The sequence below is a fragment of the Natator depressus genome, chromosome 7 (genome assembly GCF_965152275.1).
Source record: "Natator depressus isolate rNatDep1 chromosome 7, rNatDep2.hap1, whole genome shotgun sequence".
In the NCBI taxonomy this organism is placed as follows: Eukaryota; Metazoa; Chordata; order Testudines; family Cheloniidae; genus Natator; species Natator depressus.
This window is the reverse complement of record NC_134240.1, coordinates 114,693,259-114,721,235: the sequence shown is the minus strand read 5'-3', so window position 1 is coordinate 114,721,235 and position 27,977 is coordinate 114,693,259. Positions and strand designations below refer to the sequence as shown.

Genomic DNA, 27,977 nt, shown 5'->3' with positions numbered 1-27,977 from the left:
AAAATAAGGGGAATTGGTATGATTGACATATTATTAATTTATAAAGCTATAGTCGTATTTACAAATAGTCTTCAAACGCTATGACTGTACATGCAACACTGCTTCGAGAAAAATGGTACAAAGTGGTACAAAAGAAATCTTGAAACCAATGAGCATCACTACAGAATTCAAGAGTAAATGGAGTTTTGTATCTGACACATTCACTATCAGAGACACTATATCCTGTACTTACAAGGGGCCGGCTTTGCCTAAGTAGTATCTTTTCCATCTCTAACTTCTCTGACTCAAATGGAAGGAGGGCATTACATGAGAGAGTTGTAAAGAAAAGCCAGTTATTACAGTACCTGGAAATTGCACAGCAAACAGATGCCATATAACACTAGGGTTACCATATTTGAACATTCAAAGAAGAGGACAATCCACAGGGCGGGTATTTGCTCGCACCCCCCCCTTCCCCTGCCCCAACTCCACCCCTTCCCCGCCCCCATTCCAATCCCTTCCCAAAAGTCTCCACCCCAACTCCACCCCCTCCCTGCCCCATTGGACCCTTTCCCCAAATCCCTGCCCCAGCCCCACCTCCTCCCCTGAGCGCGCCGCGTTCCCCCTCCTCCCCCGTCCCTCCCAGCTGTGCAAAACAGCTGTTTTGCGGCACAAGCCCTGGGAGCTAGGGGGAAAAAGTGGGCACTCTCTCGAGTGATCAACATTCACTTTCTTTCTTGAATGATCAACTTTTCTTTGTGGAAAAATAATAATGGCAAAATCCCAGTCATTTTTAAATATTTAAAAATTCCTCCCAGATGGCAATTTAAGAACCAAAAAGCCAGACATGGCCGGGAAAATACGGACGTATAATAACACAGAACATTCTCTGAGCAAAACTGAAGGTGCTGGCATCAGTGTGAATGTAAATCAAATATGAGGTAGCAAAATAGTGAAGCACTCTAAATGCCACAATCCTAGCTGTGTTGTTTTTATGCAATTGCCCTGGCTTGTGATCCGTGACAGTGGTTTCATGGTTTGAGCTGGTCAAATTTTACAAAACTCTCTGTAAAGAAAACAAAACATTTAGTTGATTTCTGCAAGGTCTGTTGTCCCAGATGAGGCACTCCCAGACCTGTGCAACATAGGTTGGACTGATTAATAAGAAATGTCTCAGCAGCATTAGATGAGATGCAACTTTTTGTCTAACAACTGCAAGTGTAAAGAACTGTTGATGCATATAAACAGCACCGACGGGGGAATAGAACCTGGGAGGCTATCTCAGTGGGAATCGGGCATCTCAGCCCCTTAGACAGCTATGAAAATCCCAGCCTTTACAGCTGTGCAATAAATAGTGAGTATTTGCATTCTATCCTCCACCGAATGGTTAGCTTTGTGTAATAGGCTGAATAAGGGTATAACCCCCAGTGCCAAACATACACGACTGTTCTGTCTAGGTCCCATATAAGCATTTGCTAACGTTTTCTTTTAAGTTCTCAGTAACATAATGGTGGGCTTTTAATGTAGAATTTGGATTATGAAGGATTTATGCCCCCATTGTTTAAATGCATTAAAGCAGGTCAGATTTTCAGTGCCCCTGTAATCAACTGATTTTACTGTGAAACGTCACCTGAGTCTTTTATCTGTTCTGACCAAAGCTCAGCAAGAAAACCTCTGGTGCACAGGATTTCAGAACCTAAATAATCAAGGTGGAGTTCCCGCCCCTCCCTTCTGCAAGTGTCCAAAAATCGTCTGACCCAGCAAATCCTCCTGCAAAAACCAAAGAAAATATTCATCATAGAGCTCTGAGGGAAAAAAGGGTCCTGGAGTATAATTCAGACCAAAGACAAATGTTTCCCCATACACCTTTTCACCAAAGTACGCATCCTCAGTGAGGAAAGTGGTGAGCTTATTTAACAATTAATTTTAACCCTACATTTTCTGGGGGTTAGAAGAACAAAAGAATATAAACCTTGATTTTACTAGTTAATCTGTTTTATATTACTGGGGTTTATCATCGCTGTACTTGTGACCCTAATTGCAGCACTGTTATAGGTATGGTTGTGGAGCTCTTTTAATTCTAGGGGACAGTTTTTGCCCTCGTGTGCCCAAAGATGCTCACGGAAGATTGCTGAAGTTGTGCACATTTGTCTGAAGGCAAGGTTTGGCCCTAAGACCTTATTGATTTTTGTTAGCTCTTCATAGATAATATGGGGTTGGATTTTTTTTTCTCTTTCCGCCAAATGGTGAATATTTTTTTAAAAAGTTTAGAAACATTAGTCCAGCTGTTCTGGAACTAATGAAGCATTGGGGAGAAGATATGTTTCCTACTTTTAACAGAATATAATGTTTTGTGTTCAGATAACTCAAAAATGGCTTTTTTAAAGTCCTCAAACTCACCATGTACATCATCCTGAATGAAGAATTACAAGTTTGCTTGCTATGTTAGAAAAATTGATTCAGACAAGAGTTGTAATTTACCAAAAATAGCATACTCTGGCATACACAGCTGTCATAAATTATCATAACTAAAGAGTAGTGCAAAATAGAAATCGTTTTAGAGTACTCCTGTATATTAAGTCGTTTTGGTTTATTTTTATGCACTAAAATGGATCATTATTTTCAGAAAACTTTGCTGAAATATGCACATTTTTTAATTATATTGTTAAAGTGAAAACAGGTTTTACCTTGGAAATTTTCACAAATTCATGTTTTCTCAATGTTCCGATTGGAAAAAATGTCATCTCAACAAACTTACATGTAATGCCAGATTCATATGCATAATCACAGAAGATGAAAAATTTTCATACAGAATTCCACAAAACAGATTAAATTTTGCACACCTTTGAAGCACAGTACCTTTGCCTAACCTATTTAAACTCACACCAGGTGCAACAGTCCAAATATATGCATGAGCAAGCATAATTTAAATCAATCACTCCACAAGTGTAATTCAAAATAGAATAGAAAGGTAATTTACCAAACTGCACTTTATGAGCAATTTTGGCTTTGAATAAGCAATCAACATATTCTTTGAGTCTTCTAATGGACATGTTTTCTATTTAGCCTTTTCATCGCTCTCATAGATGGGGTTATTCAACTAATCCAGGTGTCCAGATACTAACTACAGACAACTCTGTTACTGTCTGTTCCTGGATGCTAAAGGTTACAGAGATAACAGATTGGCTGAACTAAATAGTAGCAATACAGTTGTGCCGACTTTTGCAATTTTATTGTGAATCTCATGATATTTGGTGTGTTTCTTAAAGCCTCAGCTCCTGGAGTCATATGAATGTGTATGTGAGAATCACAACTTTCGTTTTTTGGTTTTGGGATTGTTTGGGGTTTTTTTTCCTTAAAGGTTTCTAGACCTCACGGTTGTAGGGGAAAAAATGGAAAATGTGACCCACATATCCCAGATGTTAAAAACCAGAAGGGAAATAAAAAGAACCCCCCAAACTATTAGTTTTTAATCTCCAATCTCATGATTTTTGAACAATTAGGTTTGGCAATGCTGTCAGCAACAAATGTATAGGAGATGGATTATTTTGTCTCTCTCTCTCTCTCTCTCTCTCTCTCTGTGTAAGTAGGGTGCATTACTAATCTAAAACATCGTTTGTTGAGCAGAATCTTAATACAATTTATAAAATCTTTAATATTTGGTTAAATCTGTGTCTCGGAGTTGATTGCAAAATTGTGCTGGCAAGAACTAGTCATAAATGTAAACATTTTGCTCAGATTGTAGAAACAGAGAAACAAAATATAAAATGATTATATATATTTTCTTTTTCAGGTCCCATAACCACTCCTATGTCCCATATTACATAGGGGAGCACAAGTTCTCAAACTTTTTCCTATCATGCACTGCTTTTTAAATACAAAGATCCTGTCCTAGACACAGCTGCTCTCAGCCTCCTAATCTACAGCCTCCTCCCATCCTGGATGCCAGTGCCTCACCTTCCCAGTCCTAACTACAGTGCTTGGCTGCATTTAAAAATATCCCATTAAGGAAGGCGAGGGGGTGGGAACTCAGCAGGGCAGAGGGGAGGAGGGAACTGTGTTAAAAGAACTTTAAGGTTGCAACGTGAAGCATTCCAAAGTCTGGAAATGCCAATGTTCAGAATGAACTTGCAACCCATGTCCCTCCCCTGCACCTTCCTTCATGTTTTCACTTGCTAAACAGTGTTAGGCAGGGATGGCAGCAGCTGCTGATGATTGGTGACTTAATCTCACAGCTCCTCTTTGCTCCAGCTCTGCAGACAGACATAGGGGGTATGTCTACACTACAATAAAACACCCATGGCTGGCTCAGGTCAGCAGCCCCGAGCTTATATGGCTGAGGCTGCAGGGCTATAAAATGGCAGTGTAGACATTTGGGCTCAGGCAGTAGCCTCAGCTCTGGGACCCTCCCCCTGACCTGTGGCCCCGCAAGGGGAGGGAGAGAGGATGTTGCACAGATCTCCGCTGTCCACTTTTGTCTCCCCTCCTGTCCTGCTTTAAAATGGACAAATACTTCACTGTTGTGACAAAAGCAAGCTCCACAGAGTACCTTGAACGTTGTGTGGCCCACTGATAGAGAATCACTATAACAGGGCATTATGGTGTAGAATATTCTGTGGGGCAGTGTTAGCCGTGCTCCCAAATTAACTGCTATATTTGTGGCACATCGAGTACCCGTTGCTTTTGGGGCATGGTTTGAGAACATGTGAGGCAAATGGTTTTACCGTCTCCCCTGAGAACTAGTTCCAGGTGTCTAATAGGAGCTGTTACAAAGCCATTGCAGCTGTTGTACTGCTCTGATGTGTATGTGCTATTGTATGTCCTTTCAGCACCGTGGGATTAAACCGTTAGAAACAGTATTCATCTGAATCTCCAAAATCTCAAAGAATTATAAGTGGAACTACAAGCCCTTCAAGTTTTTATTTTAAGACTACTAGGCAATGCGTCTTTATGCTCATAAAGCAGTTTTAAAAAAGGTTTTATTGCTTTTACAGTATACAGGATGGACTAGCAGCTAAGAAATGACACTGTTCTGATTTTAGTGAATCCCACATAGCATAACATAAGAATATTCCAGATGCCAGCTACATAATATATCTTTCATAGTATGTAATTAGGCGTAATAGTGTGTCTAATTTTCAGGTGGTAATAACAACGTTTGCTAGTTTTCTACCACTTCATTGCATGTTAAAGCAATACAGTTTTGCTAATTGTGGCCTTGATTTTTGTAATGTAATGAGCAACCTCATATCCTGTTGACATCCACTTGGGATTTGTGGGTGCTTAGCCTCTCACGGGATTGGGTTTGTTTGTATGCACATGTAATATTTTGACCATGCTTGCAAAGTAACTTCCTTTTGCAAACGAATCTGGAGGAAACACTACCATAAAATCAGGTCAGATAATGAGCAATGGAAAGTAAAACCACCATAAGATAAAACAGGCACTACAGATCTGATGTCTGCTGATATGCGTTTATTCTACTGGTAGGGAATTCTGTTGTTGCATAATAAAATACTTGTCCAACCTCTGTTTGATATCCCTGGAGACAGATGTGCCCTGCAGTTGCTAATGGACATTTAACGTTAAATATGAAACCCATTCATTTTCTTTTAGTTGTACTTTAGATTGAACCAGATGTTTTACTAATTTGTGTTTTTACAATGTCACATACTGACAAGCCATCAAAATTAATTACATCTTTATAAATCAGCCAATTATTAACAGCAAATGTTGCATTGTAGTTGATGGTTAGTTCTTGCTTTGAAATTGAAACTTAATATATTTTTATAGGACAGATAAAATGAGTCTTGGACAGGATTCCTCTTATTCAACGGCTTAGCACCGTGCGTAATAGTTGAAAGGATGAGCAGCCATTTGAAATGTGTTGATTATCTGTGGTATGCAGGGTGGTTGTTTCCCTGTCAGTCCCAGGATATTAGAGAGGCAAAGTCAGTGACGTAGTATTTTTTATCTCGGAAGCTTGTCCCTCTCACCCACAGAAGTTGGTCCAATAAAAGATATTACCTCACCCACCTGGATTATCTGTGGTGTCTGTTAGCACAAGCCCCTGGCAAGGAAAAGAGGGTGACATGACAGAGGTGGAAAATAGATGCAACCACTGCTCTGCTGTGGGCCTGTAAGGGGATGTCTAGTCCTCAGCAAGCATCCCAGCTCAGGTCAACAGGCTTGGGTTAGCGGGATCAGAGCTAGCTCTCTAAAAATAGCTGCGTAGACAGCACTTTGAAATTGCGGCTTGGGCTGGGGCTGAGGCTTGGAAGCCCACCCCTATGCCTAGGCTTCAGAACCCAAGCTGCCACGTCAAAGCATTGTCTAGATAACAATTTTTAGAGAGCCAGTGTGAGCTCTGCCAGCCCAGGTCTGTTGACTCTAAGGATCCTAAGGGCTAAGCTCTGTCCAAACCGGGGCTTGCATTGCTTATAGAGGGAGTGTGGCCAGAGGATACCATCTTATGCACATCCACTGAGCAGTCTCCTCCAGAGATTGTGCATATCTCCTGGAAGCACACAGGATGGTCGTTATAGGCAGAGGTGATGGTTTGTGGTTTTGTTTTTAAGTGTCTGCAAAAAGAGTTCAGCTGTTTCCAAGAAGAAACTTATGGGAAAATGCATTGTTTGGCCGGTGTTTTAAAATTCACACAACTGTCTGGGGAAAAGTTCTAGTGCTTCCGTGTTTCAGAGCAAGGATGTGAAATGTAGCAGGTGGGTTACCTTGGGGTCAGAGAGAAGCCTTGTGCTGCACCCATGAAAATCCTGAGCATGCTCTACTGTGGGAGCTGAGCAGAACTTTTCCTGCAATTGCTTCTTCTCCCTGCTGGGAGCCGTTCTGGTGCTGGGCACAAGAACTGAAAGCAGTGAGACTGTCCTGTGCTCTCAGTTCTCCCGCTGCTTGATCCCAGGCAGTGTGGTGTCTTTATAAAACTAGTGATTGTGTAGCTAAAGTGCATCACAATGCGTATGTACAATGGGGCAGAATTAACGTTCTACAAGCAATCTTAATTCTGACCTTTCCTAACTTTTGAGTGCTTGACTTTTCAACCTTAACATTATTTTAATGTAGGGTTTTGTGTGTGTAATTTATATCCTTACTTGGTTATTCAACTAACACCGTATTGCCCTTTGTTCAGTGTGGTATTTAGCTTTCTTTTTATTGATTTTTTTTTTTATTATGTGTAGCTAATCTGTGTGGAAACATAACATTCCTCTACATAGTCTCCCTCCAACCTTCTCTCTGGGCTGTTCCCTTTATGCCTTTTTTTTTTTTTCATACTGCCCTTACATTTGGATGAGCCTCCTAATTCAAGTTCATCAAGTACCCTTCTTTCCACCCTCGAAACTCTCCTGAAGGCTCCCTTGGACCGTGAAGCATTCCAGCTCTGAATAACACACTCCACTGTAGCCCTAGTCCTGAAAGCTGTTAAGCACATGCATAAGCGTACTCACATTAGGAGTCCCATTCAAGTTATTTAAACAAGGGTATATGTTGAACATTAGCTGGGGTGAAAATCACGTAGACCTTGATTTTGATCTGGTGAGATTGTAGAATTATTTGATACCTTGCGATTAAAATGTGCAGACTTTACAAAATAGTGTGTGTGTGAGAGAGAGAGAGAGTGACTGACTGACTCCCTAGGACCGCACAGCTATTTCAAGGGAGAGGGGTTGTCTGAGCATCCGTTCATCCTGGCTCTGACTGTAGCTTCCCCTCCTGACTTTGGCAGGCCACTTGACTTTCCTGCCCCAGTTTTCCCATCTGTAAAATAGGAACAATCCTTACCCACCAGATAGGCTGTTTGTAAAACAGTTAATACAGGAAATCTATATAAGTGTGAACTGTTGTCTGCTTTCACTTCACCAGCTTTGTTGTGGGTGAAGCCCTTTTCGACTGACTTTGGGGAATATTGCATGCACTGTCTTTCTCATTCTCCTCCACAGTGCAGTCATGGGGAACTATTCACCTCCTCGTGTTAAATCTCTGCTTTCCCAGCTTCCAAGTGGATCTCTCCGAGGGACAATTGCCATTGCCAGAGGATGCCATTTTGGGGATAGGGTGGTTTCATTTGGGGTCTGTAAACCATGATGGTACCTCCTTGAACAGGGTTTGTCTCAATGGGTTTTGGTTGTTTCAAAGGGGTTTTTTTAAACTATTTTTTGTAACCAGTATGGGAAGAATAGGTGGCTCGGGGGGAAGTGATGGGGACAATAATGTCTGGGTTGAATCTAGGCTCATTGGTGACCATAAGAACATAGGATTGGAAGGGACCTTCTGGGTCATCAAGTCCACTCCATTGCTATTGCAGGAACCATGTCATATAATCCCAACCATACATTTATCAAGCTCTATCCTCCTGCTGGGGAGGCTCCCTCCTCTGATAGGTAGAAACCTTCTTCTAACTTACAGCCTAACTGTACTCATGGCCAAAAGCTCTTACCTCAGGGCTCTTGGGGGCTTGAGATAGACTGTTAGTGGTCTTGGTCCACCTCCTAATGAACACATGCCCAGGTCACAAAAACACCATCATAAATGGTGCTGCCTCAGCAGAGAGGGCAAGGATTGAACGGGTTATGGCGAGGGAATTATTTTGTCTCAACCCGGGCAGATTTTTTTTTTGAGGTTGAGATGGATGCAAATTTTTGGTACAGTCTGGGAAAGCTTGCACTGCTGCTGTGAATATAAATGCAATACAGATTGGTCCAGTAAAAGATATTACCTCACCCACCTTGTGTGTCAGATATAAATCCAGTCACGAGTCCTACAAATACTTTAAATGAACGAAGGGCCCGATCTAAAGCCCACTGAAGTCAATGAGAGTCTTTCCATTGAGTTTAGTGGGCTTCAGATCAGATTAGGGTTGCCAGGTGTCCGGTTTTTGACCGGAACGCCCAGTCGAAAAGGGACCCTGGCAGATCCGGTCAGCACAGCTGACCGGGCTGTCAAAAGTCTGGTCGGCGGCTCAATGGGGCTCCTGGGACTAATGCGGGCTCCCTGCTGGCGCCGGCTCCACATGGCTTCTGGGGAGCAGCGACATGTCCTCTGGCCCCTCGACCAGAGAGGTGCTGCGTGCTTCCCCTGACCTGAGCGCCGGCTCTGCAGCTCTCATTGGCTGGGAACCAAGCTGCCTGCGGGCAAGGGCAGTGCACAAAGCCTCCCCGGCCGCCCCTGCGCCTAGGGGCCAGAGGACATGTCACCGCTTCCGGGAGCCGCCTCAGGTAAGCGCCATCCGGAGCCCGCCCAGAACCCCCTGCCCCAGCCCAGAGCTTCCTCCTGCACCCTAACTCGCTCCCAGAGCCCGCAACCCACGCCCCCTCCCGCACCCCAACTCCCTGCCTCAGCCTTGAGCCCCCTCACACACTCCAAACCCCTCATCCCTGGCCCCACCCCAGAGCACACACTCCCAGATAGAGCCCTCGCCCCAGCCCAGAGCCCCCTCCTGCACCATGAACCCTTCCTTTATGGCCCCACCCCGGAGCCTGCACCCCCAGCCAGAGCCCTCACCCCCTCCCTCACCCATCCAGTGAAAATGAGCAAGTGAGTGAGGGTGGGTGAGAGCGAGTGATGGAAGGAAGGGGGATGGAGTGAGTGGGGGCGGGGCCTCAGAGAGGGTGGGGTAGTGGGCGGGGCAAGGGTGTTCGGTTTTCTGCAATCAGAAAGTTGGCAACCCTAGTAGATCAGACTCTAGATAAACGTGGCGTTTTTTTCCATCTTTGCACCACTGATCTCCCTAATGATATTTTAATTGAAATGAATATGGCACTAGACACTTAAGAGAGATGGCTTACTGCTGTGTCATAAACCACCATCTCGCCTGCCACAAGTTTAGAAAATGTAGCTTCTTAGCTCAGGTCCCATTATGGTAAGAAGGGGCTGCTGTTAACTTTTAGATTAATTTAACAAAACCGTCTCCTGTTCCTTTTCAGTGCAGCCAAGCTTCTGGACAAAAATCCATTCTCTGTCAGCACTCCAAATCCGCTGCTTCCTTCTCCCACAAGTCTTCAGCTCGCTCAGCTACAAGCCCAGCTCACCCTGCACAGGCTAAAATTGGCTCAGACAGCAGTGACCAGCAACACAGCAGCTGCAACGGTTCTGAATCAAGTTCTCTCCAAAGTGGCCATGTCTCAGCCGCTGTTTAATCAATTAAGACATCCGTCCATGATTAACACGCCCCAGGGCCATGCCGGAGGACCTCAGCAAGGACCTGTGATCGCCAATACTAGATTTCCATCTAGTGGAATACCTTTTCCAGCACAGAATCCAGCTTTAGCGGTACCAGGAGGAAGCATGGGGCCAGTTGGGAACATGCAGAATCAAAACACAAATGCTATTGTCATGCACCCCTTTGGAGGTGTAATGTCTCAGACGTCCAGCCAACCAGCTGTAGTTATGAGTCTAAATAAGGCAGGCCACTCGTCTGCTGCAGGAGGATTTTATGACTACAATAAACAAAATGTCTCTGCCCCTCAAGTATACACAGCTGACGTAGGCCAGGGCAGTCAGCACAGCTTCATGACCAGTGGGTCTCACTCAGTCTCCTCCTCCTCAGGAGGGGTACCCTATGAGGCTCATTTTGGTCCTTCCGGCCAACTAAAACATGACAGTCAGCCTGGATTTCAGAAAGACTTCTATGGTCCCAATTCTAAAGGACAACATCCAACGGGAATACAATCTTTGGGTTTTTCTGGTGAGCCACAGGTGAGTGCTCATCAAACTGTGAGTCAGAAAGGAGAAGCAGGCCCTGGGGTACATAACGCAGGTGCAAATAGCCAGTGGGAAAATGCTCCTAATTTCTCCAGCCAGAACAAGCCTGACCTCATGGTCAGTGGCAACTTGTGGCCATCCACAGGTCAGCAGTATGAAATAAGAAATGAACTCTACAACCCTGAGGAACCGACACCTGACACAAAGTTTGGTGCTGGGACTACACTTCCTTTCCACAGACTTAACAATAGTAAACCAAGTTTCAGTAGTTCCCGAATGAGGCAGCATGAGGAGTTGACTGCAAACACATCTGACTTGTCAACGAGATCTCTTCAGCCTCATGAGCTAAATGACTTTCATGGCATAGCCCCTCTTCACTTCCCACACATCTGCACAATGTGTGACAGAAAAATCTTTGATCTAAAGGTAAGTGATTCTAATGCGTTAAGGGGTGATTCTACTCTGCAAAGTGATTCAATTAAATTCATCTTGTGGAGTTCTCTGTACAGATTGTCTCACTAAAATCATATCAAACTTGCTTGCTTTACAAGTAAAATTGACTATGTTGGCTTTTAAATACCAGTCCCACAAACTCTAACTAGTCTCTGAAAGTCAAGATGGGTCCTTTCCTCCTTGTGCATCATCACTAGTAATGCAGATGCTGCAAGCAAACGTATGCTAGCTGTGTAACCCCCTTCGACCTTGAGTGGAGTTACCTGGGTGTAACTGAGGACATAATTTTGTAGGACTGCCTGGAGGACAACAGTTCTGTTTTGAGGCAACTTTTTGAGGTCTTGACATTTGCTTTTGCTTCACGCTGGAACAAAACCAGAACATTTTTATGAGCAGGGTCGCAGTTGCCCAAGGTGCTGAGAACCTTCAAATGTTATGGACACTAATGGAATTTGATGGTACTGAGCATCTGGCAGGATGAGGCCTTCAGCTACATTAACTTAACTGATTTAATACTCATAAACTTAATTGTTTGAGAAAAGTCACGCATAGAAGATTTTCGGGAGCTGGAGTCTTTTTAACATCCATTTATAGTATTTTACTTACAAGTTGTGAATTGATGTCGGTATGGAGTGAAAATCCACGTAGAACTAGAATCATTCCCTTTAGTACCCTTCTTATACAGTAAGCCTTTGTATTCTTCCTTACCTCATGAATCACACCTCCGATTCTCTTGCCAAGTTTTTTCCATGAACTATAAAGTTAAATGAAGTGACTAGTATATGAAATAAGCTGATTTCAAAAACAGCCTCTATTATACATTTATCTGTCATGTCCTGTTTATTTCAACATAGGACTGGGATCAGCACATTAAAGGAAATCTTCACATCCAAAAATGTATGGTTTTCTCAGAAAAGTAAGTACTGTTTCAGAGATCTTGGGCCAAATTCATGCTGGTGTAACATCACTAACTTCAATAGATTTATACGAGGATTGAATCTGGGCCTCTGAAATTTTGACATATTGTGTTATATTCCTGCTTCTTGAAGTAAAGCTCTGTTTTCCCTTTTCAGCACTGGCATCCAATGCACGTTAAGTTCAGCAGAGGCAGCATTGCATTCATCTCCAAACAGCACATCAGTTTTCAACCCTTCTGGCATCGAAGGTGAGTTGTTTAAATATTCATTAATAACGAGTATGCAAATTAAAATGAAAAAGAAAGTAATTTTATAATGAACACTTTTTTTTTTTTTTTGGTAAAATTTCATCCTAAGTGGTCCCTTTTTAAGCTTTCTGTGCTAGGAGATTATGGAAGAACTAAAGCCAAGAAAGCAAGATTGTACCTTAAAGTATGAATTTGTTTTTCTTTTCATTAGTGTGTTTTGCTGTAGTATCGAGCAATCTGTAGTTCTGTGTAAAAGCGTGAATAATTCTGATTTATTTAGAAGTGGTCCTTTTTTAATTAGACACATACATACAGTTAATACAAGTCAAGGTTTTCACTCTGTGTATGTATAATCCATTATTTAGATTACCCATCGAATGCTGGCTCATCTTATGCCACTGTGTCAACAAGATCCTTTGGTCAGCCAGGTCCTACATTTTCTTCCCCTACATCTGGAGTAAAAGTGAGTATAATAAGCCAAATCTCTTCTTCCTTGATTTAATTGTAGAAACAGACTATACTTACTCAAATCAACAATGAACTAATTTTAAGGTCCCTTTTGGATAAGCAACTACAATTTCAGATCTTTATTCAAATTCACCTGTGCCTCCTACATGTTTCTGGTCTTGGTTGAGTTGGGACTTTCTTACACAACTATGGTTATTTTTGTTGTGTGCCCCAGTTGAAGCCTGGAGTGGATGAATCGGGAGAATGGTTTTCTGAATGTTTTCAAACCCCAAAGAGGTTCAGGTCCAGTTTGAGTTTGGGATGAAGATCTGAGTTAATTCTTACCTTATTCAAAATGTTTCACCCATCCCGACGAGCAACATCTAATCCTTTTGATACAGTACTGTCTAGCAGTGGTGTTCAACCCTCCCCACACTGGGACACTCCCTTAGTTAGGAGTATGGGATGGGCAGGATGGGTGCAAGGCCCTGACACCTGTTCACTCCTCCCCCCCCCAACAATGGTCACAGCCCCCAGTTTGAGAACATGTGCTCTATAGGACTAGTTTTCTGTTAGTTAAACTTTCTGTGCTACTTGCTTGAGCTAGTGCCATTAGTAATGTTTCAGCAAGTTCACATCCCTGTTCACCCTTCCATGATTTCACACTGTAACTCTTCCCTGCATTCATCATCGTTCCTCTCACATGCCAAAAATATTCCCCTATTACAGTCTCACCCGGGTCACCTCAACTTTTATCCAAGTGGATAGAAAATTGCAAGTGTTAAATACAAACAAAAGCTAAGGTTAAAATTGATTCTTAAATTTAAAAGGGCTAATAATAATAATAAAAATATAAAGAGATGGGAGTTAAAGTTGAAACATAGAAAAGGTAGGGTGAAAAATAGGGAAGTCAAAGATTCACTTTGGGTGCTGCTGTAATATAAATAATATCCAAATGTGTTTTTATGTGCAGCTTGTTATGCACTAGTCTACTGAGCATTATCGTGTCAAAAGCATCTTGGAAACCCAAGCTGATTCTGTTCCCATCTCACTCCTATTTGCTTTGAGTTATCACCTTCAGAAACGTCACCCTGTTTGTTTTAATATGGTCATTCTTCTTCTGTGCTCTCGTTTTGCTCATGCCAGGGATGTTCAGAGATTCACAGATGATAAAACTAGAAGGGACCACTGTGATCATCTTGTCTGACCTCCTGTATAACACAGGCCATAGGACTGCCCTGAATTAATACCTGTTTGAACTAGAGCATATCTTTTAGAAAAAACTTCCAATCATGATTTAAAAGTTATCAGTGATGGAGAATCCACCACAACCCTGGGTAAGTTGTCCCAATGGTTAATTACTCTCACTGTTAAATTTGTGCCTTATTTCCAGTCTGATTTTGTCTAGCTTCAGCTTCTATCCATTGAATCATGTTATACCATTGTCTACTAGATAGAAAAGGCCACTTTCAAATTTTTGTTCCGTCTGTAGGTACTTATAGACTCTGATCAAGTCATCCCTTAACCGTCTCTAAACTTCCTTAAGTCCTCTTTGAGTCCGGGATGAAGATTTGAGTTAGTTCTTACCTTATTCAGAGTGTTTCACCCATCCCATGTTTTCTTTTAATCATTCTCATGGCTATTCCCTTACCCCTCTCCAATTATCAACATCCTTCTTGAATTGTAAACACCAGAATTGAACACAGTGTTCCAGTGGAAGTCACACCAGTGCCAAATACAAAGGTAATATCACCTTCCTATTACTACTCAAGATTCCTCTGTTTATGCATCCAAGTATCGTGTGAGTCCTTTTGGCCACAGCATTGCACTGCAAACTCATGTTCAGCTGATTATCTAACATAACCCCCAAGTGAATCACTGCTTACTAGAATAGAACCCCCGCCCTTCCTGTAAGTATGGCCTACTTTCTTTGAACATAGACGTACAACTTCACATTTGGCCCTATTAAAATGTATACTGTTTGCTTGCACCTGGCTTACCGAGCCATCCAGGTCACTCTGTATGAGTGACCTGTCCTCTTCATTATTTATCACGCCCCCAATCCTTGTGCCATCTGCAGACTTTATTGGTGGTGATTTTGTTTTCTTCTAGGTCACTGATAAAAATGTTAAAATAGTGTAGGGCCAAGAACTAATCCCTGAAGGATCCCAGTAGAATCACACCCTCTTGATGATGAAGATTCCCAATTTATAATTACATTTTGAGATCTGTCTATTAGCAAGTTTTTAATCCATTTAATGTGTGCCATGGTAATTTTGTATCATTCTAGTTTTTTTTAATCAAAATGCCATGTGGTACCAAGTCAAATGCCTTTCAGGAGTCTGAGTATATTACATCAGCACTATGTTTTTTAATCAACCAAATTTGTAATCTCATCAAAAAAAGATATCAAGTTAATCTGACAGGATCTAGTTTCCATAAACCTATGTTGAGTGGCATTAACTATATTGCCCTTCTTTATCACTTTTTTTTCTTGAGTCAACTGTTCATTATTTTTCCTGGGATTGATGTCAAGCTGACAGGCCTATAATTACCCAGCTCATCCTGTTTACCTTTTTAAAATATTGGCACAACATTAGCAAGCTTTGAGTTTTATAGATTCATAGACTCTAAGGCCAGAAGGTCCTGCTGTGATCATCTAGTCCATGTCAGTTATCCCTGCGCACATCACAGATCCTATTACACGCTCAATAGCCAAACGCTCATTAGTGTTGTTTAACTGCCCAAATATAAACAAAAACTAGGGGGCTGATCCTTATACCTCCAAGCTCTGCCTCGTCAGTTTGGCGTCCCCCTGTTTTCTGAACTGGGAGAGAGGCTTTCACTATTTGCAGTAGGCCGTCTTGGCCCACCTTACATTTATAACAATCCAGTTTTGTCACAGTCCCAGCATTTAACTGAACTGTTTCCATTCATTTTTGCATTATTATTGCCCATCTCCCTCTTTTACAAACCAAATTTATCATTTGTTCCAGTCATTCCATACGGTCACGAGACAGGTTTGAATCCTTTCTTTCATCATACATATCAGACACAGAACTGTAATTTACAGGGCTCATGATGCTCAGCTTCAGTCTTCCTCACCAGCAGCTGCTTCCTCTTCTGGTGAACTGCTACCTGAAAAAAATTCAAGTTCTGTAGCAATTTCCACAGCCTCTCGGAGTGTCTTTGGCCTCCTTTTGCTGATCTTGATCTGCAAGTCCAGCTGAGCAGCTGTAGATTGGCTCATTGCCAGTCTGTCCTGGAAGGCCTTGGCAGTATCCAGATAGGCCAGGAATACAGGTTCTCTGCCAGTTCAGAAGGGGTTTCTTCTTTCCCCTCTCGTTCTAGCTCTGTAGCTGTGCCATGGACAGCTTAAATTAATGGCTAGCTCCAAACCGCATGTCAAAGGCTTGTATTAGGTCTGGATAACTCCATCTCTTTTCGGGGAGTAAATTCTGCAGCACCATCAGAGGTCACCCAAGTTGGCTGCTTGTAAGCCCCCTTTCTCTCCTTCTTCCAAGCCATTCGTTTGAGCTGTAATGTTGACTTGAGCCAAATAAGCCTCCCAGAGAGTTTTTTCCCTTTAGCATTATTTGAGCTGGGGGTACGTTTGCACTCCAGCCCTGGAGCACCCACAGAGTTGGCACGTATGGTTATGTTAACTGAAGGATACATTCACACTTACCAACCTCAATGGGGTTTTAATCCAACCCATGACAACATTTCACCCAGCCCTGAGCAAAGTCCCAGGACAGCATCCTACTAAGAATCTTTCCCTTTTCCAGGAGCTGGGGACAAGGGTTGGCTTCTTACCTGAGAATTGCCCCAATCAGTGAGGAACGTACACATTAGTCCATAGCTCATAGATGTAGCCTTTTGGCTGCTAGGACTTGGAAATATAAATAGAGATATAAGCATGGGTATGTGGATGTCTTTGTGTGGGTGGGTTGGGTGAGAGATATTGATGGGATAAATTTAAAAAGAAGAGAAATACAATGATGAGAGAGATTTGGGAGGAAGAAAGGAGAGATGAATATAGCATAAGGAAGGAACTTGCACTTCCAATGTAGGGAAAAGGAAAGAAAGATGATAAGATGAGGGGGAAAGGAAAAGAGTAGAACTAGTCCAAAATTTTCTTTCATAACGTTTTCATGATGCACAAAATCGACATTTCCTACAGGAACATGTCTATTTTGCTGAAATTTCAACATTGAAATAAAATGTTTTGGCCTGAGCTCACACAGTATATCTTGAGAGCTATATTTCAGGTTCTCCCTTATGTGTTGGGCTTCTTGGCCAGACTACCTTTTCCATGATGCATCGTGGTCTTCCACCCCCTGCCCCCAACAAGCTGCAGCTGTGCATCCTGCGAGATGTCATCTGGCTGGGAAGACCGGCCCAATGAGGACAATGGGGGAACGAAGTACCCAAACTACAATTTCCAGGAGGCACTGTGGCAGGGCAGGTGGATGCAGTTCAACATCAAACAGATATGAAACAAAACATTTTGGCATTTCAGAAAAAATTTTGGTGAAGAGTTTTGGCATTTTGCCCTTTTTTGTCCTGATTTGAGATGGGGGGAAAAAATGAAATATCAAAATTTCCCTTGGGACAGAAATGTCTATTTCTGATCAGCTGTCAGAGACAGGAAAGCAGTGCTGAAAAAATTCCAGTGGGAAAGTCCTCATGATCAATTATAGGAAGGATAGAGAAAGTATAGAGTGAAGCTAATAAATGAAAAGAGATCTAATAAACATACAGGAGAAGTGTTTAATGCTGGTGAAATTGCATTTGGCTAGTACTGTTTGAATTTCACAGGTATGCATCAAATAATTTATTCAACAAATTTGTCATGGTATTTGACCAGATCTATAGGTTAATTACATGTAGAAATGGATTGTAAAGAAAGTTGATTGAAAATGCTGCTGAAAACCATACCTAATCAACAGTACACAGCTGTTTCTTTAAATTGTAAGGTATGGATTTGGCATGCATGACAGAACAGGTATTTTTCATCCTCATTGGCTGAATTTATCCTCAAACTAGTAGGAGAGGGAAATCCTTCAAGCCCTGTACATTCTCAGTATACCATCTGCTAACAGCAATAAGAAAAAAAGAATTTCACAATAATATCTTTGTTTATGTGAATGCTGACTATTGAAGTTTTAAAACAGTGATTGTTGCCTGAACGCTTGAATTGGTAGAAAGTGTTTTTTACCAAGTTGTGGAATTTAGATACAGATCTGAGTTCGGGTTCTGAGCCCCATCAAAGCTCAGGTGGACCCATTTCTAGTCCCAACCGCACACAACTACAGAGTTCACAGGAATGTAGAATACAAAGCTATCCACCTGCCCACGTTTGCTCGACAAGTTCATGAACCTTCATAACTTTTCAATTAACACAGTCTGCATTCATGACCAGACCCAAACCCTTCTGAGTTTTGCATGGTTTCAAGTTGCAACTTTCCAAAAGCATCACACACAGGGCTATTTTAGTATATCTCTATAGTGACTGTGCCTGCTAAAAGGAATATACAGCATCATATTATCCTGAAATGTTGGCAGTGACAACCTGATCATTGGCTTTTAACAAAACAATTATCAAGGGGTAGAGAGGGGCTCATGAAACCAAAATATCACAGCAACACAGCCCCAGCTGTGTCCTGCCACCAAAGTGCAAGCTTCTCCTCTGTTCCAATGTCAGTTTCAAAGGGAGATCCTGTCGCTCAGGGAATGTCTAGACTGCCACCGTGGAGTGTGATTTCAGCTCGAGTAGACATACCTAAACTAGCTTTAATCTGCCTAGTTCAGGTCCTAGAGCAGTGAAGCCCTGGCAGCACAGGCTAACCATCTGAGTAATTACCAAGGGTCCCGTGGGGGCTTGTACAGTTCGTGCTGAAGCCTGTGTGGCTTCACTAGTCTGTAACCAGAGCTAGCTGGATTAAAACTAGCTTGGGTATGTCTGCTCAAACTGCAACCATGCCCCAGGATTGCAGTGTAGATATGCCCTCAATCAGGAATGGGACTTGAGCTTTCCCTAAAACTCTCCGGTAAATCAGAACTGCTGATCTCGAACTGGACCATGTTGAGAGAAGATTGTAAGCTCTTCGGGGAAGGGACTGTTTCTCACTATATACGTGCATGTGTGTGCATAGAGCATCTAGCAGAATGGATGCAGATTAGGGCCTCTAGGCACTAGTGCAATACATATACTACCAAAGTAGAAGGCAATACACCATACCTTTAACATGTCTAAGATTCCAAGACAAATTTCTGGCTGATCGATAAGATGCAAGTCTTTTTTATCAATATGTTTCATACAAATAATGCATAAGACCTCAAGCTTTCGAAAAAGCTAGGATACAGGCACTTGACATCCATATTAGGTTAAACAACATTGGATTATCCCTGAAAATTTAAGGGGAAGTATATTTAAATTTTTAAAAAATGAATACTTCTCATAGCAGTTTTGGTCCCTTGGGCATGCTTCTACAATATGCTGAGCATACTCAATTTCTGTTCCCTTCAGTGGGAGTTGAGAGTGCTTAGTACCTTGCAGGATCAGGCCTTTAGTTCTCTGTTTGCTGGAGAGAATATTTGGAACTTGACAGTAGTTCAGCTTTCATAATGCAAAAGGATCTGCCTAGAAAAGCCAGGTATTGCAAAGCGAGTGCATTTGTAAAACGTCTTGATTTTCTTTTCTGTTCTAAAGACAAAGCAATGAGTGACAATGAACAGATTAAAGGAGCTCTCCATTCTGGAGATCCATTGGAAAAAAAATAGTTGATTTATTCAAAAAGGTCACAATGTGTTCAATAATTCAATGAGTATTATTTGACCAGCACTAGTGGTGAGGTATAGAATCACAATAACACTCATTTCCTAGTGTCTAGGCAACCTAAAATACAACTAAATAATAAGTAGTGCACTGTACAGTGTCTCTTATATTTCATTGCAATGGAAAACAAAAACAAACAAATGGTAATAGGTTAAAGCATGGAGGCAAGGTAATGGGTCAGAGGTGCAAACTGGGCAACATTGACTTTCTAAATTGTAAACTCAGGTGACAAGCCCAACATCTGTGGTGGCTCCAGTGAACTTGATCCTACTAGCTCAATTGCTTTGCACCTTTCTTTGAACTGCGCATTCTAATTGAAGGCAGAGTTACTTCTCTGGGAAAAACCTGCCCTCACGGCATAGCAAAGATCATAAGTCCTCCAGAGTACATCCCCAGTTATCTCCTGAGTGAGAAGTCTTCCGAGTAGCATTAGCTAGGTTACATTACATACATCTCTCAACATATCACGATGCCTCTTTGAACAGGGAGCGTAAAGCCTCTTTTCCACGTACTGGCAACAGGAGACTGCTTTGGAAACTGCCTCTGCATTTCAGAATAGATTTCCACTATCTCGAAGCGATTACCATGCTGTCAGCTTGAAATCTGTGCCAGCCCAATTAGGGAATTCTGTTCGGTGTCTGTGTTCAAAAGGGGCCCCAAAGAGGAAACTCCGCAGTATGTTTCATTGTCATGGTGGAAAGGGGAAGGTTGTAGGTTCTGCAAAATGAAATACATGTGACTCCCCTAAAAGTTAAACAGGGCTCATTTTACTTCCTGTGTGATTCAGTCTAAGTTAGAGGCAGAAGGATTTAAATGCAGCCCATGATTATCCCATACCTCATTTGTAGTCCCCTCATCTGAACTTATTTCTGTCGCTGTATAATGTACTGAGACGTGTTGGGTCTGATGTAAAACTATAAGGTTGAGAACATTTAAAAGGAAGGAAGTATGGTTTTAATTATTTTAGTGCTGATTAGGAAATCTCATTTGTGCAAAAACCTACCTAGTTGCTGTATTATCAAACCTTCTATACACACGTTTATTCCTCTTAGTTCCCACAAAGGAAATCCACCGAAGGCCGAGTAGTACACATCTGCAATCTCCCTGAAGGAAGCTGCACAGAGAATGATGTCATTAATCTTGGACTTCCCTTTGGGAAAGTCACTAATTATATCCTCATGAAATCTACTAATCAGGTATGTTGCCTTTTGTGCCATTAATTGAGATGTATTAATCTTTGTGTAAGGCTGTTTCTTCGTAATAGAAGCTTGAATATGCAAAGTGGGCTATTAAGGTACAAAGGGGTGTTTTTAAAGTGTGATCAGGGTTACAGCTGTGGCTGTAACCCATGGCATCTCTGATTGCCTGTTAACTGGCAAAAATAGGTGAAAGCGTTGTATTAAGTGAAACATTTTTGCAAAAATGCTTCTTTATCATTTCAGAAATTGGAATAATTTTGACTTGTTCTACTACCCTTAGTAGTTCCCTCTGTATTTTCATAGCACTATTTATTTTTTCTACTCATCACTGCAGAGCTGATTTAGCTGTGGGAAGAATGAGTTGTATTCTATTCTGCTTCATTCATCACCCACTGCTAGCTGAGCACTGGCCACAGAATCTTCATTTTTGGTGATGCAGAAAGCAAAGCACAACCTGGATTTTTAGAGCACAGGTTGAGCTTCTCATGCTGGCCGTCAGCAAAATCTTATGTTGTATTTAAATGGAAAACTGATCAAAACTGTATGGAAATAAATCACTGAAGTGGGATATGTCTGATTTTATAGTCTTCTCATAACCATACTTTAAAATCCAGTAAATTTACATTCATGGGTTTACACTGGCCACTTAAGGTAGAGTCACATCAAAATATATTTTTATTTAAATTGTTATAAACCTGCTTGTTAACATCACTCTGATTATTAATTCTTTCTGGCTTTTGATGGTGACAGACACGTCTCCTAACTTATCGACATTTGATTTGTCTTGCAAACCAAAGTCTGGATCCTTACTGAGTCTGCAAAATTCAGTTGGAAATCTCAAGAGCAGCACCTCTCACAGCATTTGCCTCCTTTCACCAACTAACCACGAAGATCGAAAATGACTGAGAAAAGGGAAAGAAAGTGAATTAAGTCTTTCATATGCCAAGAAAGATTTAGTTAAAGTCATTTTTATGTTTTTGCTAAGTGGTTTGTTCATCTCTGGTTTTAGTAGGGTCTCATCTTTTGTAATTGGCAATCCATTTTCTTTTAAATAAATGGAGACTGATCAAAATACTCACAGTTACAATTTCAGTTCCAAAGCTGAAAAGCTACGTGGCTCTAAGGAAATCTTGTTTCATTGAGCAGGCTTTTCTAAACTCCTGTGTTTTACAATTTATTATCACAAATTTCTCTTAAAAATATTATGAACTAAAGTTGGTGTGCCACATTTTTCTCTTTCATTGCATATTGTCTAGCATCCACCAGCTTCTTCTTTTTTGTGATAGGCCTTTCTCGAAATGGCTTACACTGAGGCTGCACAGGCCATGGTGCAGTACTACCAAGAGAAACCTGCTATGATAAATGAAGACAAGTTACTCATTAGAATGTCTAAAAGATACAAGGAGCTTCAGCTGAAGGTAAACTATAAACAGTGTACTATAACTCTGGAGTTATTGGCATACCCTCAGAAACCCATCTAAAATCCTCTGCTAATCACTGATTTTTACTTACCATAGTAAGAATTTTAAAATGAAATGATGGCAAATAAGTTAACCAGCATATGCTAAGAAGCCATGTTTACTTGACTGTTGGCTTTCTTCTTGTATTTGAGTTATTCGCAGAGACTCTACTTAATCTGATTGTCACACCATTAATTCTAAACTCCTTCCCCAGCTGTCTTATTATGGCCAGACATTGGTGTATTGCTCAGTCAAACGAAAGCCTAATATCCAGCCGTGCACGAAACGTTGCAGACTCCGTGTGGTGGCAAAAATAAGAGGCTACTGTTCTTTCCATCATTCTTCAGATATGATTTAGTAAATATGGCTTCACTAATTGTGCCCTGGAGCCACGGTACAATTTCTATGTATAACGATGGTGGCAGCGCTGCCTTAAACATTTTCATCAACAGCTTGTTTTCTCTCTCTGCGGATGATCTAACTGAAGCACAGAATTTGTCATGGGGAATCAGAATGCTGAACGATCATTCAGTCTTTGGCCTCTCTATTGAGAGTGTCACTGTACTGATTCCTGTACATTAAGAACTGGACTGAGAAAACCTAATGCATTTTACATATGCTACTAGGGTGACCAGACAGCAAATGTGAAAAATCGGGAGAGGGGGTGGGGGACAATAAAGCCTATATAAGAAAAAGACCCCAAAATCGGGACTGTGCCTATAAAATCGGGACATGTGGTCACCCTATATGCCACCAACATTAAGGGAATAATTAGTTTCATGATGACTAACCTGGGAAGGAACTATAGAGGTGAAAGGCTCCACAGCTTATTACCCACTCCCCTGAGCCACATAGCGTGTGGTTTTATTTCACTATATACAGGCTGAGTTGCGTGTATGCTGTAGCATTGGTGTGGGGGTAGACCAGGGAATAGTGATGGTCCAGTAGTTAGGGCACAAGCCTGGAACTCACATGACCTGGATTCCATTTCCCTGTTCTACCAAAGATGCTCCAGTCTCTGTGTGCCTCAGTTCCCCATCTCTAAAATGGGAAGAATAGTTCCTCCCTACCTCACAGGGTGTTGTGGGGATATATACATTGAAGCTTGTGAGGTGCTCAGATACTATGGTAATGGAGGCCTGGTAAGCATCTAAGGTAGGTAGATGTTGAACGTGAACTGTTCAGAAAACTCTAAAAATTTTCAGCAGTTCCAATTGCATGCAGCCTTATGGCTCAGAGGTTCCTGACTCTTTCCTTCAGAGGTAGTAAAAGGGATTTTTTTTAATCCAGGAAAGGGTGGCTTTTATTGCTATGAACTGCTTTCAGTGCCCACATGACTATATTCAGCTATTTTTGTTGTTTGTGTTTGAAGAGGTATCCACACTTTGATCTGCTGTAATACATTTTTTATAAATGGTCTTGAAAAAATATCACCTGTTGAAATTTCACTTACAAGCTTTCCTTGCATGTTTTATTTGACGCTCCCATGGCTACACATGTTGTTGTGTGGCCATGCTCCTGAATGGGCTAAGCAGTGAAATTAAATACCACACCAGTCTATTCCTAGGGAGGCAGAAGCATGAATGACACATCTATTTAATCCATGTTTTAGGCTAGTGGCCTGATTTGACTCCTGTTACATGCAGATTCCTAGCAAATATTCTATAGTGAATGCCCAGCAAAAAAGAGACTGTCTAGTGTTCAGATCATATCATATAAGCCAACAAATATAAAGATACAATGCTGTAGTGTAACAGATCACTGTTTTCTATCAGTACAATTTTACTGCATCAGTCACCATGCTACCAACTTTAGAGAGGACTGTAGGAAACACACTATCCGAATATTTTTCACAAGTAGTGTCATGAAATGCTACATGGAATGTCACTTCATAGATGATGTTGCACGTAATATAGCTTGGAGACATATTGGATTCTAAACAGGTATCTTTTGTTTTGCTTAGAAACCAGGTAAAAATGTGGCAGCAATCATCCAGGACATCCATTCTCAAAAGGAAAGAGATATGTACCGTGAAGCCGACAGGTAACTCATCATGATGTCAGCTGGGCGTACTCTGTTTTGATTCAGAGCAATATAGAAAGCAAATTCTGTACATTCCGAATACTGAGCCATTACCCTTGATGATTTAGAGGGTTCCTGGATGGTTTGGAAATGGGGGTTTAAATAGCGCTGCTGACTGGCAAGCAGGATAATCATTGCATGTCTATTTACTTTTCTTTCTTAATTCTCAATCTCTCATGTTTTGGAAGTCTCTTATATTTCATTTCTACTGCTTGGAAAAAATACAAATGGATACTGTGGTAAATCATAGAGCCTGGGTAATGAAACACAATGACAGATGGAATGATTGTTATGAAAGAAAATGATGTTTTTATTATTAATTACTTATTATTCTGAGCATTGACGACACGCTTGGCATGATGTACAAAACACAAATTAGAAGACATTCTCCTATCATCTAAAGACAGACAGGCTAGATGCACTGGAAGACCCAGAGGAGGGAGTCGCATTAAATAAACATTTATTTTTATTTATTTTGCATACTTTCCATGTGTCTCTTTTCTACTGTGTGCATTTATGGGCCGTGCGCTATGACTGGTTCTGTAGAAGGGACAGTCACAAAGTGAAACCACTTTTAATACATGAAAACTCAGGGTGGATGTGCCCCTTTTTATCACCTTAGTGATGTCATGGATGCATAAATGGCCTGTATTAAACATGTCATAGGCTTATAGAAACTGACACCTTGTGACACTCTTAAGGAAGAACACGCATGTTCCTCTCATAACAAATTCTATGTGGATTTTTTGAAAATGCTGTGACCGTTCGTACAGTCCTAACCAGGTTCCAGCAAATGCAAGGGAGCAATACATGTGTAAATGGGCACGTGTGCAAAATCTGTGGGTGCAGTTTTAAAGGTTTGTTTGATTTGGCCCCAGTGTACAAACCCAGTATTCAGTATGGCTGGATACAAACAGGGTAACGATTCCCTAGATTTCCTCCAGACAGAGATGATTAATTGTGTGCTTTCCTTCTGCTGCAGGTATGGGACTGAGAGGCCCCGGTCTCGCAGCCCTATAAGCCGCTCTCTGTCACCAAGGTCCCATACCCCAAGCTTTACTTCCTGCAGCTCACCTCGCAGTCCATTGGGTGCCAGCAGGACAGACTGGGGAAATGGAAGAGAGTCGTGGGATCAGTCCCCTTACTCCCGAAGAGAGGAAGAAAGAGATGCAGCACTCTGGAGAGAGAACGGGGAGGAGAAAAGGGATAGGACTGACACATGGGTTCACGAGAGAAAACACTATATACGGCAGCTGGATAAGCTAGACTTAGATGGACGGATCGAAGGAGCCAGAGGGCACAGAGAAAAGTACTTAAGGGGTGGTTCACCCAATGCCCTTCATGCTTTACCTGGGTATAAGAGCAGGGAAGATGACTATTACAGAAAAGCATATAAGTCAAAATCTGATCGATACCAAAAGCAGCTGCAGGATGCACCCCTGAAGTCTAAAAGAAAAGAAGAGGCCAGGTTAAGAGAGAGCAAACACTCTCACTGTGAGGACCTAGATAAGGAGGAAGTTTCAGAACAAAGGCCCAACAAAGTATTTGAAGGCTGCAGGCAAAAGCAAAGTGATAGATATAAAATCAAGAAAGCGGATAAAGACCCAGTTGAAGATGCTGCCGCTGTGGCTGAAAGCAGTGACGCGAAGGAAGGCAATGCACCAGAGAACGAGGTAACATGGAGCTTCTTCGGTTAGACTAGGGGACACTACTACATTACAACTTTTCACATAAAAATGAAAGGTTGTAATGCTGGAGTAATGACTTTTCTAATGGGCGCAGAACTACTGTGACTGTTGTGGAACTAGTCCAAACGTGTCCTTTGTTTGCAATGGAACTGCAGTGATGTTTGCAGGTAAAAGGGATGCATACAAAATGTTTTGTTTTGCTCCCCTTTCAGCTCACTAGAAACATTTTTTCTATACAGCGATCTGTGATTTATCGAGCAGTCAGCATGGGAATGACTTTTTACTCTCATGACACCATTTTCGTGGTGTTGTAGGCACAGCAATTGGTAACTTGTATTTGTAATTCCCTGCCCTTGACTGTGACAATGAATATTACTAATTTCTCGCTCCATGTAATGGCCAGGCAGGGACTCGTTATCCACTCTAGGCCAAAGCAATGAATCGGTATGCACATTACTTCATAGGTTTAAATTCCTTAGCAAATTTCGCTGGTAGGTAAAGTTACAATCTCTGTGGGCTTGATTCTCTGCTTGGATGGAATGGAAAGGAAAAGCTTCAGGGACCCCGTAGCAGCCTCCAAATTCACAGCCCATGCTCCAGGCTGCCCTAACCTATGCCTAGGGCCCTACTAAATTCACTGTTCACTTTGGTCAGTTTCGTGGCCACAGGGGTCTTAAAATTGGTCAATTTCACAATTTCAAATCTTTACATCTGAAATTTCAGGTGTTGTAACCATGGGGGTCCTGATCCAACCGATGATTGTGTGGGGGGGGTCCCCAAAGCAGTTGAAGGGGGGGGCTGCAAGATTGCCATACTCACTTCTGCGCTGCCTTCAGAGCCCAAACCCGGGCAGGAGATGCAGGGGGGAGGGCGGAAGCCCTGGAAGTAGGGTGCCCCTGAGCCACAGCAGGAGCTGCGGGGAACAGCAGCCCCAAGCCTGCGTGCCCCGAGCCCTGGCAAGAGCTGTGGGGGGTGGCAGTGCAGAGTCCAGCTCTGGGGCTGCTGCAGTGCCGAAGTGAGAGTGTACCACCCTCCTTTCTGCGCTGCCTGTGGAGGTGGGTCTGATCTCCCCCCATTAACAACTATGCAGGGGAAGAAAAAGTTTTGTCCCTCCCCAGCCCAGTTGATTTTGGGGAGATCAGATTTCATCGGGAAGGACTTATTTCACGGTCCATGACATGGTTTTCACAGCCGTGAAATTGGCGGGGCCCCTACATGTGTCACTGGCGTAAGATGCTTTACGGAATGTACCCGGCTGGCACAGGAGACAGCAGAGCTGCCACCACCAGATTTCTGCCAGCAGCGCATTCCCCTGCATAGAGGAGATTCTCCAGGGGCTATCTCTGGCTGGTGTAAGGTCACTTTGTGCTGCTTCAGACCAGAAAATCCAGATCATCGGGTTTAATAGAAGTGACAGGTAAACCTGTCCAAGGTGTATTTCAACAGGGGATGGGCTACCTTTCTCAAGGCACCAGCCCTCCACAGAACAACCCTTTCATACCGTAGCTCAAGAACTCAGTAGGCAACTTTGTGAGCAAAAGTTTGTTTTTCCTTATTCATGCACCTGGAGACCTGTCTTGGGGATCAGTTGCACTTTTAGGGGTGCAACGTACACCGAGCCAGTTTTGAACTCGCATTATTAACACCAAGTGGGGAGAAAAATCCACTTGAACATTCTGTAACTTGCCACATCAACAGAAATGCCGTTATGAAGAGCTCCATTGTTCACTCCAGTACCTTGCAGCTTTCTTCCCCAAAAATCACTGACTAAAAGAAGCCTAAGGGAGTTAGGTGCCCACCTCCCATGGGACATCAGTGGGATTTGGGCACATAATTTATTTGAGCTCTTCTGAAAAGTTCCAGCCTTAACTCTTTGTTACTTTGACACTAAGTCTGATGACCACATGGTGTACAGTGGTTGGTAACATTACAGCACGGGTGTGTAAG

At 42.2% G+C, this 27,977-nt stretch overlaps 1 protein-coding gene across 2 annotated transcripts in view; it reads left to right on the top strand.

Annotated features, from left to right (window-relative positions):
• Nucleotides 1-27,977, top strand: part of RBM20 (RNA binding motif protein 20) — a 162,873-nt gene that overhangs the window by 118,396 nt on the left and 16,500 nt on the right. For both annotated transcript variants that reach the window (XM_074959364.1, XM_074959365.1), the window contains exons 2-9: nt 9,918-11,121; nt 12,003-12,064; nt 12,222-12,313; nt 12,679-12,776; nt 20,654-20,797; nt 22,087-22,218; nt 24,224-24,303; nt 25,325-26,015. In XM_074959364.1, coding sequence (XP_074815465.1) covers nt 9,918-11,121; nt 12,003-12,064; nt 12,222-12,313; nt 12,679-12,776; nt 20,654-20,797; nt 22,087-22,218; nt 24,224-24,303; nt 25,325-26,015 — 2,503 coding nt within the window. The remainder of the gene's footprint in view (nt 1-9,917; nt 11,122-12,002; nt 12,065-12,221; nt 12,314-12,678; nt 12,777-20,653; nt 20,798-22,086; nt 22,219-24,223; nt 24,304-25,324; nt 26,016-27,977) is intronic.